At 35.2% G+C, this 19,207-nt stretch overlaps 1 protein-coding gene across 2 annotated transcripts in view; it reads left to right on the top strand.

Annotated features, from left to right (window-relative positions):
• Window positions 1-19,207, top strand: part of TLK1 (tousled like kinase 1) — a 68,689-nt gene that overhangs the window by 26,485 nt on the left and 22,997 nt on the right. For both annotated transcript variants that reach the window (XM_066189964.1, XM_066189963.1), the window contains exons 3-11: window positions 3,244-3,315; window positions 7,713-7,788; window positions 10,345-10,391; window positions 10,773-10,859; window positions 11,945-12,034; window positions 12,904-12,996; window positions 14,235-14,345; window positions 16,019-16,155; window positions 17,428-17,616. In XM_066189964.1, coding sequence (XP_066046061.1) covers window positions 3,244-3,315; window positions 7,713-7,788; window positions 10,345-10,391; window positions 10,773-10,859; window positions 11,945-12,034; window positions 12,904-12,996; window positions 14,235-14,345; window positions 16,019-16,155; window positions 17,428-17,616 — 902 coding nt within the window. The remainder of the gene's footprint in view (window positions 1-3,243; window positions 3,316-7,712; window positions 7,789-10,344; window positions 10,392-10,772; window positions 10,860-11,944; window positions 12,035-12,903; window positions 12,997-14,234; window positions 14,346-16,018; window positions 16,156-17,427; window positions 17,617-19,207) is intronic.

Raw genomic sequence — 19,207 nt, forward strand, 5'->3', positions numbered from 1 at the left:
TGTAGTGCACATGTGATCAGAGATGGAGGATTTTCCCAGTATTTAGGTGGACTTGTTCCTGCTGCAGATGACCATCTACTTATGGTTCCATTTGAAGTAGACTCGGGGAGTCTGGTGGGATGTCTGTTTTTAAGATTAAACTTTTTTGAAGTTTAATACATATAGATAAACAAATTATTTCAACATTTCCAGACATTTATATAAATTTTGCTTACTTTCATTGTAGACGTCTTGTTCTTTAATATCTAAGCCAGGATGCAATACTTGAGGAAGAACCTTACAAGCACTGAATGTTGTATATTTCCCATTGGTTAATACATCTGCAAAATAATTTTGTCTGTTGCGTATTCTGTTCAAGTTACTAGCTTCAGTTTCCAAGACTGATTTCTGCAATACTATTGCCTAGCCAGAAGTACTCCATTTTGTATTTGTGCATTTGAATGTTCTCCATCAAGTATAGTACTTAATAAATCGATATTAAAAAGATTTAACACTAATTTTTTTAGGTGTGTTTCCCTCATGACTAAATTACTTTTGAATTCTGTTTCCAAAGTGTTTGCAGTGTCCTCATGTTTTAAGTGCTTCACATAAACTTGTAGTATTTTTAGCTTCCTATGCTGTTTTAGTTACCAGTATAGCTTACAGAACAAAATACTTCCTGGTAGCAGACATTGATGAAATTTCTGAAGACATGTCATGTATCAATGACTATGAACAAACTACACAGAATTGAAATTACTACATAGTGATCTTGTGTCATATCTTAATGTGCTTTGGAGAGTGACACGAAGGTAACTGTCACAAGCTGTAAAAAGATGACGTACTTGTTACTACCGTATAAACCAAGGAGTGATTTCAATGGTCAGGGGAAGAAATGAGGTTGGATTGACACAGTGACATTGATGAACTGTTTAATTGTCTTCTCAGTATGATTGCAAAATTGTATATTTGCCATATATTATGCTTAAAACTAGAAAGAGACAAACACAATAATTCTGGCCCATTTTTGCTTTATTGCTTGGGTTCTTTGATACTGCTTACTCTCCTAATTAATTAACTTAATAGCTCAGGTAGTTGCTCATAATTCAAATTACTATTTATCCTTTTTTATTACTCGATCAGTACTTCTGCCTTCATTTAACTTTTACTTTTTGAAACAGCTGTTTTGGTCCCTTGCTTTATTGCAAGTTTTCCCTCATTATCTGTCTACTGCTGTATGTGTAATACGTTTTTTTTTAAAGGTCTTAGCAAGTTTCTTGGGGTTCTTCTTCTTTAAACTTTGATTCCCTGTGAGTCACTGCTTACCATTTCCATAAATCTGTTGAAGTCTTTTTCTTGTTGTCTGTTGTTCAGCTGATTTCAGCTGTTAGCCAAATGACATTCCACTTTCACATTCTCTGTTTGTTCATCCTAGTTAGCCAGAAAAAGAAATTTAAAATAACTAATTTCCTTTATCACTCTGCCATGGAAAAAATACATTTCTTGTCCCTGATGCATTCCAAGAGTTGTATCTCATCCAGTTGGTTTCCAAATGGATATCTAGATATAATTTTTTTTTATGCTATCAAATGCTTTGATAAATGTTTGCAGAAGATACTATTTACCACTGTTTTCTTAGAGATGCAGATCCTCATCTAAGACATTGTTGTTCTTACCTTCTAGTCCTATGATTTCTTACAGCATTAGTAAAAACACAATCATATCAGTTTTCTTTTTATTTCTTTTATTTGTGACCATTCAGTGCATCCGTGCAGATAATGTGGAGTGTAGTAGCTGATCTGGGCTGTGTTTGGAAAAAAATGCTTTTTAAAAAGTATAGTCTGTAGTCTTGGTGAGGGATGTTCAGACAGGCTTATCTGATTCTTATTAAAAAAACTGATAAAACTTTTTTGATCTGATGTGCAGAGGTAACTGGGAAAATGTGAGGTGTAAATATAATATCCATTGGTCTGCCTTCACTTGGAGGGCCAAAATGAGAAAACTTCTTTGTGTAGAAACCCAAATCTCCGCATACCAGATTCTAGTTTTCCTAAACTAGCAAGACAATACAGAGCCTGCAACTGCATTTAATGGATATTTTAAATATTCTGGATCTATTATATTCTTCTAGTAATTAAATTCAGATGGACTCTTATTTATTGGGAATACTCTTTTGAAAGGCTTACCCTTACCAACTGTTTTGCTGAAGAGTTTTGGAATTTCTAGGGAGGAAAAGCCCATCATGTTCAAGCTTTTTCAGTAAGCAAGATTGGAAATACAAATGTAGGTTACTGATATAATTGTTGTATCTGACTTAGTTGACCAGATACTGACAACAGAGCAAGGAAAAACTACATACAGACATTTCTGTACTAGAGACTGCCCTGGGGGTGAAAACATGCATGGAAATTTTGTGTGTTTAATTAACATTTCTCTGGAAATTTTAATTCAGAGTTGATCTAGTTATTCAGATGTCACAGCTGAATACTGTCCTGCAAACTGATACAATGCTGGAATTTAATGCTCAGGAGCAAAATGCCTTGGAACTAATTTTACTTCAAATTATTTGTTCTGCTCTCTTATATAGAAAAGACCAGTCTCTCAGTATAAGAGTTTTGGTGGGGGTTTTTTAATAAGAAGGCACTCAGCTGATGATGACTTGTTAAAATGTCCTTGTGACATGGCTGTGTTCAAAAGATCTCCGAGTAAATCAGCCTTAGCAAATTTCTAAATAAATATTGTAATTTGGGACTATATCACTCCTTGGGTTTGCTGTGGTTGTTGTTGTTGTTTTCTTCTCTCACTGATGTAAATGTATTGTTTTGGGGGAAATAATTTGTTTTAAGAATGTAGAATAATACTGTCAATAGGTTTTAATTTTCTCCAAGACAGGCTAGACTATTGCAAAGATTATTTTTTTTTATTTATTCCATGACAGAAAATTAAAACCTATTTTAGTTAACACCTCTTTTTCTTCAAAAATTGAAAAATTCTAGTAGTCTCTAGAACTTTCTCCAATGGTTTTGAATATGCTAGGGTTTTACTTGGCTTAAAAGCAATGGAAATTCAGAATTTACTGTGCCCCCCTGTCAAAATATCCACCTATCAAACTTCTTAGCCACCTTTAAAGTCACAGGTGGTCTGTAGTTAATAAATTTTTCCATGAGAGCATGAAATGACTGTTACTTGTAACTGTGAGTGATAACAGTGCATTATGTTTTATAATTCTGTGTATAATGTTGAGTATTCTATTTGTCTTGGTAGGCCTCAACAAATAACGAGAGTTCAAATCACAGCTTTGGAAGCTTGGGATCTTTAAGTGATAAGGAATCAGAGGTAAGTGTATGGGGCTGATTCATTATTACCTCAGAATTTTAATGCTAAGAAGTAATTTTTTAAAATTGTACTTTGATGCCTTATTTTGTAAAGAAGCTTTTAAAGTAAAATGCAGACTACTCAGATAGATAGGAAAGAGCATAAATTAGTGAAAGACACTATCTCATGGAAGAGGAACTGTGGCTGGAAGAGGTCAGTTTCTTTAGATTTTTGGTCATGAAACTAGCTGCTTCTGCTTCTCTGTTATCTCCGTAGTCTTGGTCTGAGGATGCATTTCAGCTTTTGGAGCTGAAAATGCTTACATAGCTTGCTGTCTTTTGTTTTGTAAGTAAGAAGTGTTTCATCAGCACAGATAACGTAGACTGATCTTTGGATGAATCCTTCAAACTACTCTAGAAACTACTTTACTGTGTTTTCTTTTCAAGTACGGATTTATGCCAAGGACAGACATCCTTAGTAGCCATCATTCTTTGTAAAAGCTGCAGTTGTCACTGTGTTTTCTTACCTAAATCCAGTCTGTAATCCAAAAAAAGGATTAATGCTTTTATTAGGTTTAAATGTACAGAGCTCAGACTTCTCATGAGTAGAATATTTTCCTCATAGTGATCAGCATTGATACAGTTGCACTAATACTGCAGCTCTTAGAATTTACCTATTTCAGGGTCGCTGAGTCCCTCTGACAGTTTTGCCTCTGTGTGTCACAGATTGCATGGATAAGATGATGTCCTTTGTAACCAAGAGTGGATTTCTAGCCTAGGCTAGACCCTGTGTGACAGTGTGTCGTGCTGGAGAGATAGTTATTTGGAATGTGCTGTTGGTGGTATTTTCACATGTCAGAGCTTTACTTTGGGGCCTGATTGTTCATTTGCTCAGTCACTACAGGACCCTTTTTTTACCGGGCTGCCAGCAAGTGAATTTAATTGGTTCCCAAAGCTGATACCTTATAAATAAAAGTTCTGTATGAGTGTTTTGTTTCTCTTGTTGACAAAAGCTCTGCTATGTTTTTTTTCCCCTCACCTTTCCCAGCTGGATTATGCATCCAACTGCATAGACTATTTTCTTAACCAGAAGATTCCGTCTGCCTGTTGTTTTTATTCATGGCTTTTCCTAGAAATACTCTGGGCAGTGGTGCAGTTCTGATGTAGATGTGGGAATGGAAATGTGCTGCAGTAGCCTGAAGGTTATGATGCATTATTGCAATTCCTTGACAGAAAAACATGTCTATGAGTAGTTGAGCGATCTCAGAACACTGACTATGTGTGTAATAAGTTTTTGGTGTAGGAAAATGTTATTTTACGGTTCTATACATGTGATACAGAGACAAAACTTTTCCAAGGCATGTGAGTTTGAAAGTCTCTGCACAGTGTTTTAACATCAAGCCATGCTTCTGGGTAAGGATACTATTTTGTCTTTTAATTGTTCTAAACCTTGTATTCTAAATTAGAAACTGACCTTTTTTTTTTTCAAAAATGTCCCTGCACAGAAGTCCTCTGTGCTCCACTGCACAGTGAAAGATGAGTCTTAATGACACTGAGTAGCAAAAAACATTTTCTGGACTCTTTTTCAGAAGTCGTTAGTTGTATTCACTTAAATTATAGTTGTAATAGCAAGTATGTTAATAAATTTTTACAGTTCTTAAAATTATATCTGGTTACTTGTATGCCAAAGTACCATAAAAAGTAAGCTGTAGATCTCAGTATTGCAAACAGGTCGTGGAATTGTTTTGTTGTGTTGGTTTTTGTTTTAATACCGTGACCTTGAAGGTTTCATAGTGATGGTCGTGTGGAAATAAGAAGACTTGCTCATTGGGGAAGCAGTGCCATCATTTGACGTGGAAAGAGCACTGTTGTATTACAGCAGATCTTGGGAGGGAAAAAAAGTAGATATGCAGATCTCAGAATCACTGAAATTAATTTCTAGCAAGAGCATCAATTTCTGATCAAACCCTGATGATGCATTCTTGTCATTATTTTACTCTGTGCTTTCATCATGAAGTGTCACATTAAGTCTATGAATGTGAAGGGAAGACTCAGGGGAAGCACAGTGAAGTTGAGGGGAAAACCAGGATCAAGACCAAGATGTGTGAGGCTCTGCTAACATGCCAAGCTCTGTGTGACTTTAATATAACTTTACAATCCAGCATTGGGTAACCTTAAAACTATTTTATCTTGTTTATGAAGTAGTAAGATTTTAATCTAAATCTTGGCTATGTGTAAATACTTCAGCAGCTACAGAAAGTAGCTTCAGTCTTCATTTATCAGGGAGATGCTCCCCAACCCTATTAGTCTTCTGTTTCTTGTAATTCATATGACTCCATTCATTAGCAAGGATTTTGGAGTACATTTTCTAGTGATTGATGTGTGCTGTACATTATCATGCGAATTTTCTGCTTAGAAAAGGGGAACATGACCTTGTTGAGTAACCTCATTAATAACCTCATTAGTCTGCTAGTACTTTCTAGTTTGGAAGGTTAAATTAAACACTGAAAGAAATCAGAAGAGCTTAAGGAAATAGACATTTATGAATTACTTGAGTTTTAAAACGATAAACCTCTTTAAATGGCCTTTTAAAAACAAGCCACAGCAGCTGGGAACTAGTTTTGGTGGGGAAAATCTTATGTGTTTTGTCATTAATTAGCTTTAAAACCTTTTTTTTTTTCTTGATATGGTAGGTAAAAATGACTACATTAGAATGTAACTGCAAAATTGAAAGTTGGAAAACAAGAATAAGATGAAAATGCTCGGTGAAGTAGTTTCAATTTAGTTCATGGAGAGGTAGCCTAATGTTACCTATTTACCTGGTAATAACTCCAAATTATTAAAATAAAATTTCTAAGCTATGCTCTCTGCTTTTAGAATCAATAGTCTTGACATAACTCTATTTCCAGGAGTCTGTGTTTTATACTTTGCTAATGTATGATAGCCGTGTAAAAGATGCAGATGTCAGTTCGATGAGTTTATTTGAAATAAAATATATTTAATTTAAACTTAATTTATAGCCTGATAATACAACATTTGTGGTTGTAAAGCTTCCAAAGATATCTTTATGAAGCTGCACACAGAGCCAAAACACATAAATACGTGGTATAGGTAAGGAAGACCTTTCTTGTCCTGCTGGTTCTTTTATAGACTAATAATTTTCTCGGGGTCACAGGTAGCTTAAAGTGGTTCTTGCCAACATAAATACTGTTGGGTATTGGTAGTAAATTCATATTTGAGCATATCCACACAAAGATTTTGGAACTGAAATGATTTTACTAATAGTTGAAATTTGAATGCTGATTTAGTTTGCTGTGTTAAGAAAGCATACTTGGAGCACCAAATGACAGATACAATAAAATGATAAAATGATGCTATCATGAGAGAATGAAGCATCTTTTCACTGATCTCAAGTTTAGTCTGAGCTATTAAGGACCTTTGGTTTACAGATAAACCAATACTGGTAAAATAGTTAATCTCATGTCTCCTATGCTTTCTCCAGTTATGTATGAAGCACCAGGAAGAATACACACACAGCTGCAATATGCTGAACGACAGCAGCTTTTATTATTTAACTTAAACTGGGGAGACTAACTGGTTTGAATCCTCAGATCAAAGAAGAGCAAATATAATTTAGAGATGCTTCTGATCACAGCCCTTTCTTGTTATCTGTGTTGTACATGGTGGTTGTAATTTCTAGGCAACTGCATAGAAAAATTTATTCCAGATACATTAACAGATCTATATTTTTTCACTTGCTTTTCTCTCTTTTCCTTGAGATAAAAGTATATGGGGAGGACAACACTTTCTAAGTGAATAGGTACTAACATTTTGAGCAATTTTTGCTCTCTGCTTTTTCCTCTTTTTCTTTCTTTTTAATTCTCAGCAGATTCTAGAAATATATACAGTTTTTATTAGTCTGGAAATATCTTTTGCACTTGCGGAAAGGTGTAATATTATTGGCTTCCTGTTGAAGCACTAGAACTTTGAGTTTATGCTACAGCAGCGTGTAGAAAACAGCATCAAGAATTAGATTATTTCACCCAAGTATTAAGCTTTAAAACACCCTCACTAAAATACAGAGATCTTGGTAAAATATAGACATAAATGAAACAAAAATGAGTGGTCATAAACCCTGGAATGAATGAAAAGGAGTAATTGCTTAACAATTAATATGTGGAACTGCCTTTTGGGAAATAATGTAAGAATTACTTCTCACTTTCTTAAATACCTCTTCTAGTTCGTACCTGATTGACCAAAGATCATTTTATCTAGTTTAACTGTGATCTGAAATTGCATCCCTGCTGAATTGCGAAATCATGTTTTATGGATGAGGATTTAAATTTATTTCACAATAATACAGCGATAATACAAATAAATAGAGCTTATGTTGCATCATGTTCTTTTTGTTGTTTGTAGACTCCAGAGAAGAAACAGTCAGAACCTTCCAGAGGAAGAAAAAGAAAAGCAGACACTCAGAGTGAAAGCAGCCAAGGTAAATTAAAATGTAAATTGACTAGGTAGTGATTGCATGTAGCACAGTTTGGACTGTTAGCCTTAAAAATTCTGTGTTTTCGCTTATGTAAGATGGGTGTTATGTTTTGGGTGATAAATTACGTATTCTTCTCACCCTCCCATTTGTCACTGGAAGGGATGGGCACTAAAACGTGAACTGGACTGGTAATTACCCAAAAGAATCATGAGCTGCTGCATGTGTAACTCACAGCTATGATACAGCTCTGTAATCTTTTCAAGAATTACTGCAATTCTTCTCATGCAAAATACCTTGTGGTTTGAATTCATTTTCAGTAGATAAGGGGGAAAAGGGATTACTGATTACAATATCTGATGCTTGTTTCACAGGTACATATAAAAATTGAATTTTATTCTTCCTTTTCTGTGGAAGATTGTAGTAATCTAGAGGGGTGGGGAAATTGTGATGAGACTGATTTCTAATTTAATATTTACAAAGTTTAGTTTTTGCCATTCCTCTCTTCAGCGTGACTTTTGGGTGAGGACTGGTGGAAATTTAATCTCAAGACAAAAATTCATCAGAGGAGGTGTGGAAATAGTTCTGATAACATCTGTATCAGCTTTATTTTTCATTCTAACACGGCTAGAAAATGTCACTTCGGATGAAAAGCTATGTCTTTATATATAAAGATATCTATGTGTGGGCTCTATATCTGGAAGTCTTCGTGATACAGCATGCTATTAGTAGAAGAATCATGTTGTTGGATTAAAATTAATTTCTTCCTAAGTGTTACTTCGAAGACATCTGCTTTGTTCAAAGAACCTGAATGAAATTTCCTATTTTCATTGTTCTGGTAGCTTATCCTTCCTGTTACTAAAGAGTGTTGAAATTAGTGATGATAGAAATTTTTGGGACTTTTTAATATAGAAGACATTATTATAATGTCTTTTAATCACTGTTTTACTGTCAGCAGCAGTGAAACCGAGTAGTCTGCAGTGCAATATTCTCAAGGAGCAGGCCTAAGAAGCTGCAGCCTCTTGGACTGGTACTGTAGAGTTGAAGCACAGCAAAAAACTCCTATTGTATTGGAAAAAAGAAACAGGAAATCAATCTCTTGTATAGGGCACACCCAGGATATTGACTTTGTAATATGCAAATTAATCCATAAATGTTGAAGAAAAGGATTGTTTAGAGCACAGAAGTAATTGGAAAGTGCTATAAACCAGTGTAAATCTATTCATAATTGGCTGTGCCAAAATAATTTGACATATTTCTTCAGTGCAGAGTTCTGTAACATGGCATCAAATAGATTTTTCTATACTGAAAAGAAGTGCGGTCTGTCTCATTTATCTGCATGAAAGCGAATTTGATAAAGTGATATATGGGAATTAAGCATGAGGACAGAAATCACTAGCAGAATTACAGGGTAGGTAAAGAATTGGCTGGAGGGGAGTAGTGGCAATACATACACTGACTGGGTAATACTGGGTAATGCTGGAGAAGTTGGCTGTGTGCTGTTAGAGGTCTTGAAAATATTTTATCTAAATTTTTTTGTTAAAAGTCTTGACACAAAAAGGGCTACCAAATGTTTCTGGTTTTTTGTGTTACTTCTTAGTGACAGAGCATTATGCAGCAGTGTCAGTACAGAGGTACAGTGAACTAGAGAGAGTTCATCAGGGCTGAAACAATAGAAAAGCTTGAAAATCTTTACTGAAAAGTGGAAATTGAATTTATGGATCTGTGGGTAATGATCTAATATATTGCAAAAATTTCTTTCGATAAAGTAAAAAGCTTTGAACAATAGTCCATTTCCAAGATGTCTCCTAACAGGTTGTCTGACTTCTACAGGAGAAAAACCCTGTCTTAAGCCTTATTGGTCATCTTAGGGCCAAGCAGAAGAAACCATTTGTGCACTGGATAAAGTATAGGTGCAATCTCCAGAATGCCTCTTACGGCTCAGGTCCTCCTGTTGAAGAAATACAATTCATGTTAGTTCTCCTGAAGTCTCAATCTGTTTAAGATAAATTCTAATCTCATTCTCTGGTGTTTTATTTTCCTAGTTAACACTGTGAGTTACCCGATTCATAATCAGGTTAAGAGGGCTGGAAATACTTGTCATTCTCTATGCCCTCCCTGTTCCTGGCACCTAGGGAAATCCTTGGGCAGAATATTTGGGCATGATAACTCACCTGGAGTATATAGTGTTAGTGGACTTGGTTAATTTGATACTTTTGAGATAGTGCTTGAAAAGGGGAGGGACTTACAGCTGAAGGTTTGATCTGTAGGATGAGAGATGAGTTTCCTGTTGTCTAGAAGAGGGCTAGGGTTTCTGTAAAGTCTACTCTAAACTGGTTTAGGAATTTAGGGTGACTTAATATCTGATTTCTCAATGAATGGAATATGCAAATCCCTTTGTTTTGGCAGTCCCTTAATTTCTTCTATAGGGACAGCATGTATTGCCACATCAAAGAAAACCAGTTAACTAATGGTAAGATTTTGCTATAATTATTTTATAGGTAAAAATGTAAGACACTTCTACAATTAACCAATTCTGATGTATTACTGTATTTGTTGCAGGAAAGAATATTGGGGGACGTGGTCACAAGATTAGTGACTATTTTGAGGTAAGAATTTAGTGAAATTTACTTTCGTTTTAAAATTTTATTTTAAAATATCCTTTTAGCTTTTTTTAGATGTTGCAGCATTTTTGGTTGTAATGGACAGGCCTCTTGAGAGGTTACTTCTTTTTTCTTTGTGTAAGCTTCTGAGTATTAAACCTTGAAGTGGAGATGCAGTCGTCTCTTGATGGCGCCTGAACTAAAATACAAAACCCATTATCTTTCACACTGTTTTTATACAGCTGAAGGCTGCACTAATAAAAGTAATACAGTCTGATCTACAAATTCTGTATACAGATGAGGTGTAGAATGTACTGTGTACATTCAGTAGGTGTATAATGGATTTTTAGAAGACTGACTAATGGGAGGTGCCTCTCTACCCTGCAGTACCAAGGTGGAAACGGCTCGAGCCCAGTGCGAGGCGTGCCTCCTGCAATCCGCTCTCCTCAGAATTCACATTCCGCTCCTTCTTCTGTAAGTCTGGGAACTTCGTAACTGCTGGAGATGGTTTTATTGTCTAAAAACAGCAAAATTGAAAATAATCTGTATTCAAGGGGACAATTTGCAAAGGAACAAGTCCTGGGAAAGAGTCCATTTTTCCAACAGGAAAAGAAAATCAAATTAAGTATTAAAACTAAATTTTTCTGGTAACACTTGGTCATTTTTTCATAAACATCCTTTTAAATACAAGGTAGTTATGTAAAAGAATAAATGACAAAATGTTGTAATGGCATCTATTCATAGGCCTCAAACGGAAAAGGGGAGTTTTTTTGTTACTTATAGGGAAACTTGGACCCATAGCCTGGGACTTTATAAGCTCAGTTTTTGATAAATTGTTTTTTTCTCAATAATTGATACCTAATCTGCTTTTAAAATTTTTTGTTGGTTGCTAATTCATTTTTTTCCTTCTCAAAAGCACAATTTCAGTGCTCAGCATACCAACATGTTATTCTAAATGGCTGAACAAATTTTGCCAGTTACAGAAAAGATTTGTTTTCTCTGATAGTAGACCTCAACTTTTATTCCATGTGCTTTCAACTTCAGGCATCCTCTTGGTCTTGCCAACGATATGGAGTGTATTACAGGTTTTGGAATTTGGCTTGAATCAGGTCTCATTCACACAAACTAGGTTCATTAACAGCATTTGCGTTCTGATCTGCACCAGCTTCTACTCTCTGGTTCTCCCACGAGAACTGAACACTCCAAAAATAACTCACATTATTCTTGAGTTGTGAAAGTTCAGAATCAGAAAAGTAAGTCTTTGTAAGACTGACATCACCTTATGTCAGTCTTGTATTGTCTTAAATCTTTCCGTGTATTTCCCAAAAGTGACAATCTCAGTTTTCTCAGAGAATATATTGCATCCATCCTGAGCTGCAAGTGGTGTGTAACGTCATACTGATAGCTCTCAGTGCAGTGCTCCAAGTAGTAGCTTGTGTAAAATATACCTTGTTTCTTCTCTGTTCTTTGAGATGTTCCTGCCAAGATTTGTACCAAGGCTATGCTCATAATTTAATATTACAGCTGTATCTAAAATACTTTGCTTTCATGCCTTTCAGGTTCGACAGAATAGTCCTTCTCCTACTTCATTAGCTTTCGGGGACCACCCTCTTACACAACCAAAGCAGTTATCTATTAAAATTACTCAGGTAACTTTTTGAGTAGATCACTTTAGACTGCAGGGGAAAAAAAAAAGGAGCTATGTTTATTTCTTTGTCTTTTAACTTCTTCTAAACTCTTCAAGACTTTCAAAAGCTTTGCTTTCTAAAATTGCCGAAGCATTTTTCTGCTAAATTCAGCAGCTCATAATTTAAATAATCTCTGGTGAGTTTTATGTTCTGCACTTGCTCAGCTCCCGGCATTGTTCTTCATAATTACATAGATGACCATGCCATTGGTAGGTTTTTGCTCAAGATTTTAGTTGTTGTGTTATTTTTCAAGTAGAGGCTGCTTTTTCAAGCAGTATTTGAATTGACAGCTGCCGTTGTCATACTGCATTTAAAATCCGACATTGAAGAAGAAAAATGAGATGGATGAGATGGCAATCAAAATCATCAACACACAATTCTGACGTGACTTTTAAAAGCTGAAATCAACTGTTTCATTCTCTCTGCCATTTCTGACGTGATCTGTTCTGCCTTTCACATTAGGCAGAAAAAGGTTGCTTCACCTGTTGACTGATACAGAAAAATTAAATAGTTGATATTTACATTCTTGCCCTGTTTTTTATGCTTTCTTATGAACTTTAACTTCTCAGTTGGTGATGAAATCTTTTAATACTGTTAATGGTTTGTCCCAACTGTTCACAGTTATCCTCAGGATGAGAGGAAGTGATTTTGAATAAGAGCCTTCCATGACACTTCCAAACACCTGAAAATAAGATTTGCTGTTCTTGTTGACTGTTTTAAAACAGTTTGATTTCAGTTTATTTAGCTTATTTCTCTGCCTAACAAGCATAAGAAGAATAATGCTGTAATTGTAAAAGGGAAGTATAAATATTTCAAAATGTTCTTTGTAGACTGATCTCACAATGCTGAAATTAGCTGCACTAGAAAGTAATAAAAATCAAGACTTGGAAAAGAAAGAAGGTCGTATAGATGACTTACTCAGGGTAAGTGTTGGACATGGGGTAAAGGTGTTTATGCAGATCAGCAGACTGATTATGAGGACAATTTTTTTTGATTTTTTAAAAATTACTTAAATAAAAAGGTATTACAAGTTTTTAATTTTTGTAAATTTTTTCTTAAATCTAGGAAGTCTGTATAATGGAATGTGTAAGGTTTTTATTCAGCTTCTGTGCTACAACTTGTTCATGATTAAATGTGTTTATAGACCACTGAAGGTGCAAAGAAAGCCAATGCTGTTTGCAGTTGATGAATTCCTTAAATTCATATTATAATTCACCTAAGGGGTGGTTTTGGGGTTTCTTTTGGTTCTAATTGTGAATAGCCATTATCTGTGGAACAACTGTTGGCATTTTCAGAATGGAGGTTTTTGTGACAGAAATAATTACAGGCAATGAATAACTACTTTAAATAAGAAAACTATGCTATAGTGTGCTCTTAGTCCTGTTTTCAGAAAAAAAATCTTAATGCTTATGCTCTTGCAGGAAGCACTGGAGAGGGGATATACAGAAATATGAAATACGAAACAAACCTGTATTCACAAGTTGTAGTCTGTTTAGTTTTTTTATGTGTACATACAATATATAAAAATACTAACCCATGCAGTTATGTACTATGAAATTATATATGTAGATTGTTTTAACACATGCTCCGTGGTATGGAACAGACAACCCTAAACTATTTTATTGATAAGAATTTTGTTTTAATCAAAATAATATTGTTGTGGGATTTTTAAGGTAATAAGTTAAATATAATTGGAACACAGGGAATTTGTTAAACTTCCTACTCAGTTCATTGAAACTTTTATCATTGTGAAATTTTTAGTTTCTTTTAAATTGAAGATGTTAGGATTCACATGACTTAAGAGATCAAAAATAAAGATCTGATGCTAAAATTTAAATTTCCAGTTTGAATGTAATTGGAGCCCTCAGTGGAGAGCTGAACGTGAGATTGGTACAGAGCTTTTATATATTCTCATTATGCTGAATGCTCTGTAATACAGAATGCAGGATGATGTAAAGAAAATAAAAAATAAGCAAGGCATCCTTCTATAGGTAGGGACAGATATGTGAAATGAAATTTTTATTTATATAAATAGATGTGTTTATGCATGTATGTTCCTTACTTTAGTCATGTGAAAGTAGATATATTTATTTTCTGTGACAGCTGATTTAAAAAAACAGTGTTTCAATATATCTCTTTATATTTTGTATATATTTATTAGGCTAATTGTGATCTTAGAAGACAAATAGATGAACAACAAAAACTACTTGAAAAATACAAAGAAAGATTAAACAAATGTATTTCAATGAGCAAGAAGCTTCTCATTGAAAAGGTAAGTTTACTGCTCTTAAAGTCTTTGTGAGAAAAGCTGGGAGATTGCAGTAAAACTCCATTATGATTCCTTCGTTTTCACTTCAGCTTTTTCACATTAGTCGCTTGAGATTGAAAATTTGTATCCATGGTCTCTGTCTGGCCATATTTTTATAAACCTGAATAAGCTAAATAAAATGTTTAGCCTTTTCCAGATGGTAGAAAATGTACCTTTTTTAATTTGAGGATTTACCCATCGTAAGTAATTCAAAATAGCAAAGCATAGGAGTTATGGATTTAGTATATGGCATATTTTCTGGTCAAATTGTAAGATCACAGTGGATAAAAGAACTTTTGAACATGATTCGTTGTAAAGAGGAGATGGATAGTATCTCTCTGTGAGAGAAGTGGCTAAGGTAATTTTTGATTTAAAATTATAAAATGGCATGTTATCTCAGAATTAATGGAAAAGAGGAAATGAAGATGACTGCCTTCATAGTACTATTAATGAAAGAATTATTTATTTGAAATTTCATGCCGATTATATTTAAACTAGTAGCAATTTATTAGAAGACAAGGATACCATTTCTCTCCCTCTTCTTTAAAATAGCCCCATTTAAAAAAATATTAAAAAAAAGTTAATAGCAAATCATGTTATTAGAAATTAAGGTACAAAAAAGTTTAAGATAAACAGCCCCAATGCCTTCCCTAGTGCTATAGCTGCTAGATCCTCCTGTCATACACAAGTGCACAAAGTGAGCCATTGGAGGATTCCGGAGAGTTTTCTCACTAGCATGTCATAAATAAATTATTGCAGATATTTTTAAGTTCCAGCGTGAGGGGAATGCAGGGAAAAGATGCATCAGATCTGTTTGGCATGACAGTAAGTATGTACCTTCAGACTGAGAATACCACAAGGGATGTTTCCTGTGAAAGGCCCTTCCTTAGTCTAGAAGTCTGTTTGTAAACAGATCCTTAATTCTGAAAACTCACTTTTTGTGTGTGTGATTTTGGGCCACAGACGTTTCTTATGAACCAAGCAAATGTAACAATTAAAGAGGTTTCCTTGCATTAGGTGTTCATAGGGCTCTTTCTTCTCTGAGGGAGACCAGGCAGACTCGGTTGGTTGTCACATCCCAAGGATGCTTGTGGTAGCAGTGCTGGTCCTAAGAAGGGAATCTGCTCCTGTCACTGCAAGTAAATACCTGATTGCAGTTAAGCCTGCCCACAGCGCATTGCCACACAGAGGTCCCTGCCCCAAGTCACCTTGATGCTCTGTCAACGAAGTTTCCAGGCCAAGTATAGGAAGTGCTTTATGATCTCTGAGTTGGCTCATTTGTTGTAGTAGACACGTAGAGATAGAATCTTTATTATATCCTCTATGATGCTGATACTCTAAATAAAGTGGTTTTTTAATGATGAAGAGCCGTAAACTTTATAGGAAAACTGAGCCAAACTCAGGGGGGTTTTTTGGTGCATAAATTGTTCTCTAGTACTGGTTTTGGCAACTGCAGATGCTTGAGTTCTGTAGAAATTAGAATAAATGGGGTAAATACTACAACATATTTTTGTTTACTCTCCTGTTATCCCTGCCTTAAAAGGCTGTTGGAGGAGAAAAAACCCTGAGTGTTTTATTGACTTTTTGAACACTTTAGTGTTACTAAATATGAACAATTTTTTTTGTTGTTTTCTTAGAGCACACAGGAGAAGCTGGCAAGCAGAGAGAAGAGCATGCAAGACAGATTACGCCTGGGGCATTTTACAACAGTTCGTCATGGTGCTTCATTTACTGAACAGTGGACAGATGGCTTTGCATTTCAAAATCTTGTGAAGTTAGTCAATGCAATGTTCTTAAAATTCTCACTAATTGTTACTTCCCTCTAGTGGACTTCTTAATTACTAATGTTCTAGGATTGAAGCAGCTTTTCATATGTTGTATTTTGCTTTGCGTTTTGAAGACTGAGAATAGAGTACAGAGCTCCATTAATCAGCTGAGGGAACGCTGAGGTTGCGTGTCTTTAAAAAACAGTTTGGTTTCACTTTGTTTTAACTACCTTTAGAAAGGCATGAATGTAGTAAATAAGCAGCACATAGTTATTCAACTCAGCTAATAGAACCATGAATGTAAATCAGTGATTTTTCAGGAAGCTAACCATGTATCAGTGGTGGTCATTGGGACAGATGTGGTCTGTGAAGTTCTCACTGATCACGTAGGTGCTACCTGCACATCCCCATGGCAGCAGCTTTTTCCAGAATCCTGTTCCCTAGTGCTGTGAAGGAGCCGTGACAAACCTGGCAGCCTCAGATGGGGTCTAGTGCAAGTGGATGTGGGAGAGCAACCACCTGGAAAAGAGCTGCCATAGCAGGTGTTTCAGCAGAGATGGGCCCAGGCAAAGGGCTCTGCAAGACTCTCAGAGATGGTGGTAAAATAATTCTACAGGGCTTCCAAAGGAGTTCTTTGGTAATGAGTCTGTTTCATTGGAGATACAGATAGATTTATAGATAGAAGAATACATATATTTCAAAAAGTAATTCACCAAGATCTTAGTTTTTGAAGGGCAGTATTTAGTCTTAGCATTATGGGATTGCCTGGGGCACTGTTTTTCTAAACAGTCTTAAAAGCAGTCTGTAGATATGTTTGCATAAAAGCTGTAATCATTTGCCATACAACCAAACTGATGATTTATTTCGGAATGGCCAGATCAAATTCAGTATTTGGCCTGTAAAAATAAGGTACTCTCTATTGGTGCTGTCAGGGGGTGTTTTGTATGGTATAAAATAAGGTATCCACCAGCTCAGATAGATTTTTTTTTTTTTTCTTTTTCTAGTGCAGAAGTCATGCATAACACTTTCAAAAACAAAACAAAACAAACCCTGAACAATCCCCCCTGAAACCACCAAATATTTAATAAGTAAATTGTGCCATAACTTTAGCAAAATTTTTCCACTTCATGAAGAACACTGGTGTTCGTTCTCTTTAGGAAACATTTTCACATGTACAGTAAGTTTTTTAAAATTTCTAAATGCCTTATCAGTTAAAAAGATAGTTCTTGAAAAAATGCAAATCGATGAAACTTTAATAAAGCTTTTTTTGGGGTTTACAGGCAGCAAGAGTGGGTGAATCAACAAAGGGAAGACATTGAAAGGCAAAGAAAGCTCCTGGCCAAGCGAAAGCCTCCAACTACAAATAATTCTCAGGCACCATCTGCCAATTCTGAACCCAAGCAGAGGAAAAATAAAGCTGTGAATGGGGCAGAAAACGATCCCTTTGTTAGACCCAATTTACCACAGCTGTAAGTTTAACATTTCAATCAGTCTTTTACATAAATTCTCAGATATTGTCTGTGTATGTTCTATTCAAATAACAGCATAAAAAGACACTCGGTATATTCAGCAGCTATATTCTCACTAAGGACTTGCTGATGTTAGGGAAATTGCGCCACTGTCTATGAAGTTGTTGTACAATTTCACTGTCTGTGAAGTTGTGGACAATTTATTTTTGTTGAAGTCGCCAGAGAAGGGCCCATTCTGGGCATAGGCAATGTTCCTTATGTTGTCCTGATCCAGAAGTGTCCTTATCCTGGCTTCTTAGTCTTGTAATGTCACTGATACCGATTCAGCTTTTCTTTATCCACATTGGTTTAAGAGCTTCTCTTTTAGTTGGAGATTTTTTCCATATGGCAGTATGTATTTGACAAAAAAAAACTTTCTTCAGCCTTTAATATTTGAAGACGTCTTTAAACAAATAGAATATCTGCTTTCCCCTTCTGAATGCCACATCCTGAGACCAACTGTCAGAAGTTACTGATCCCATTTCACATATTAACAGTGTTGTAATTTTTTGTCATTGAAACATAAAAATTGAAAGTTATTACAGAATTCTCTTTATTCTGGGGAAATTTTTTTTTTCCTGAAGACAGAAAGGGTATAATTCAAGGCACATGAAGATGTGTTCTTGACATTTAATTTGAATATTTTATGAAATTGCTGCTTCAAGATATTGGTTGCTGCCCTTTATGTTAAGAGGCTGCAGCTGATAGTGTATCAATTCCTAGCTTATTTTTAAGTAAAATGTAAATAATTAGGCTTAAGAAGAGTTGCAAATTAATCTATGTAACTTCGCAGAAGTAACCTCCCTGTACTGAGCATGGTCACTTGTCACCTCTGTGTGGAGGCAGTCATTTATACCTCCAGGGATGGAGTGTATATAAATTGCTCTGGTTAGATCTGCTAAATAAATACTTTTGGACCATCCCTTTGAAGACAGCTGCATGTGTTTTGCATAATGCATCATTCTTCAAATTCACATTGTGAAGTTGTTTTACTGTGACAAAAATACCATGAAAATAGAGTAGTAAGGCTGGCAATGTAAGCAAATCTTGGTTAGCGTTACTCGTATTTTGGTAGAGAGCTGAAGAGTCACTGCTCGTTGTGACTCTTTAGTGTAATGCTTAGTGCCTCTGCTGCTTCTTAGACCATAATTAAAACTTCAGAATAGTACATTAAGTATTGCTGTTTTGTTAAAATGATACTGCTGTGGGATTGAATATAATCCCTCCTGTTATAAAAAGTAACATTTAAATAATGGAAAATACCTGATAATTTACAGAAATTTTTATTGGCTAACTTATGGCTGGTTATACTCCCCTAATCTTATTGCAGCTTTGAGAGATGGTAAAATATAAATTGGGGAAAAATACGGACCTCATGTTCTAATTTTTAAGTAGGACAAGATGAATTCCTGGTAATGAACTTTGGAATATTTTCTGGTGTTACATGGTGTTAAATAATTTCCAGTTTACTAAAGACTGCAAGTTTTCATTTCATCTGGCTTAACCACTTACATGTTAAATGACACATGAAAATGCTTGTTTTTTATGGAAT

Source organism: Chamaea fasciata, unplaced genomic scaffold (assembly GCF_029207755.1).
Source record: "Chamaea fasciata isolate MVZ Bird 193981 ecotype frontalis unplaced genomic scaffold, bChaFas1.0.hap1 SCAF_8, whole genome shotgun sequence".
In the NCBI taxonomy this organism is placed as follows: Eukaryota; Metazoa; Chordata; class Aves; order Passeriformes; family Sylviidae; genus Chamaea; species Chamaea fasciata.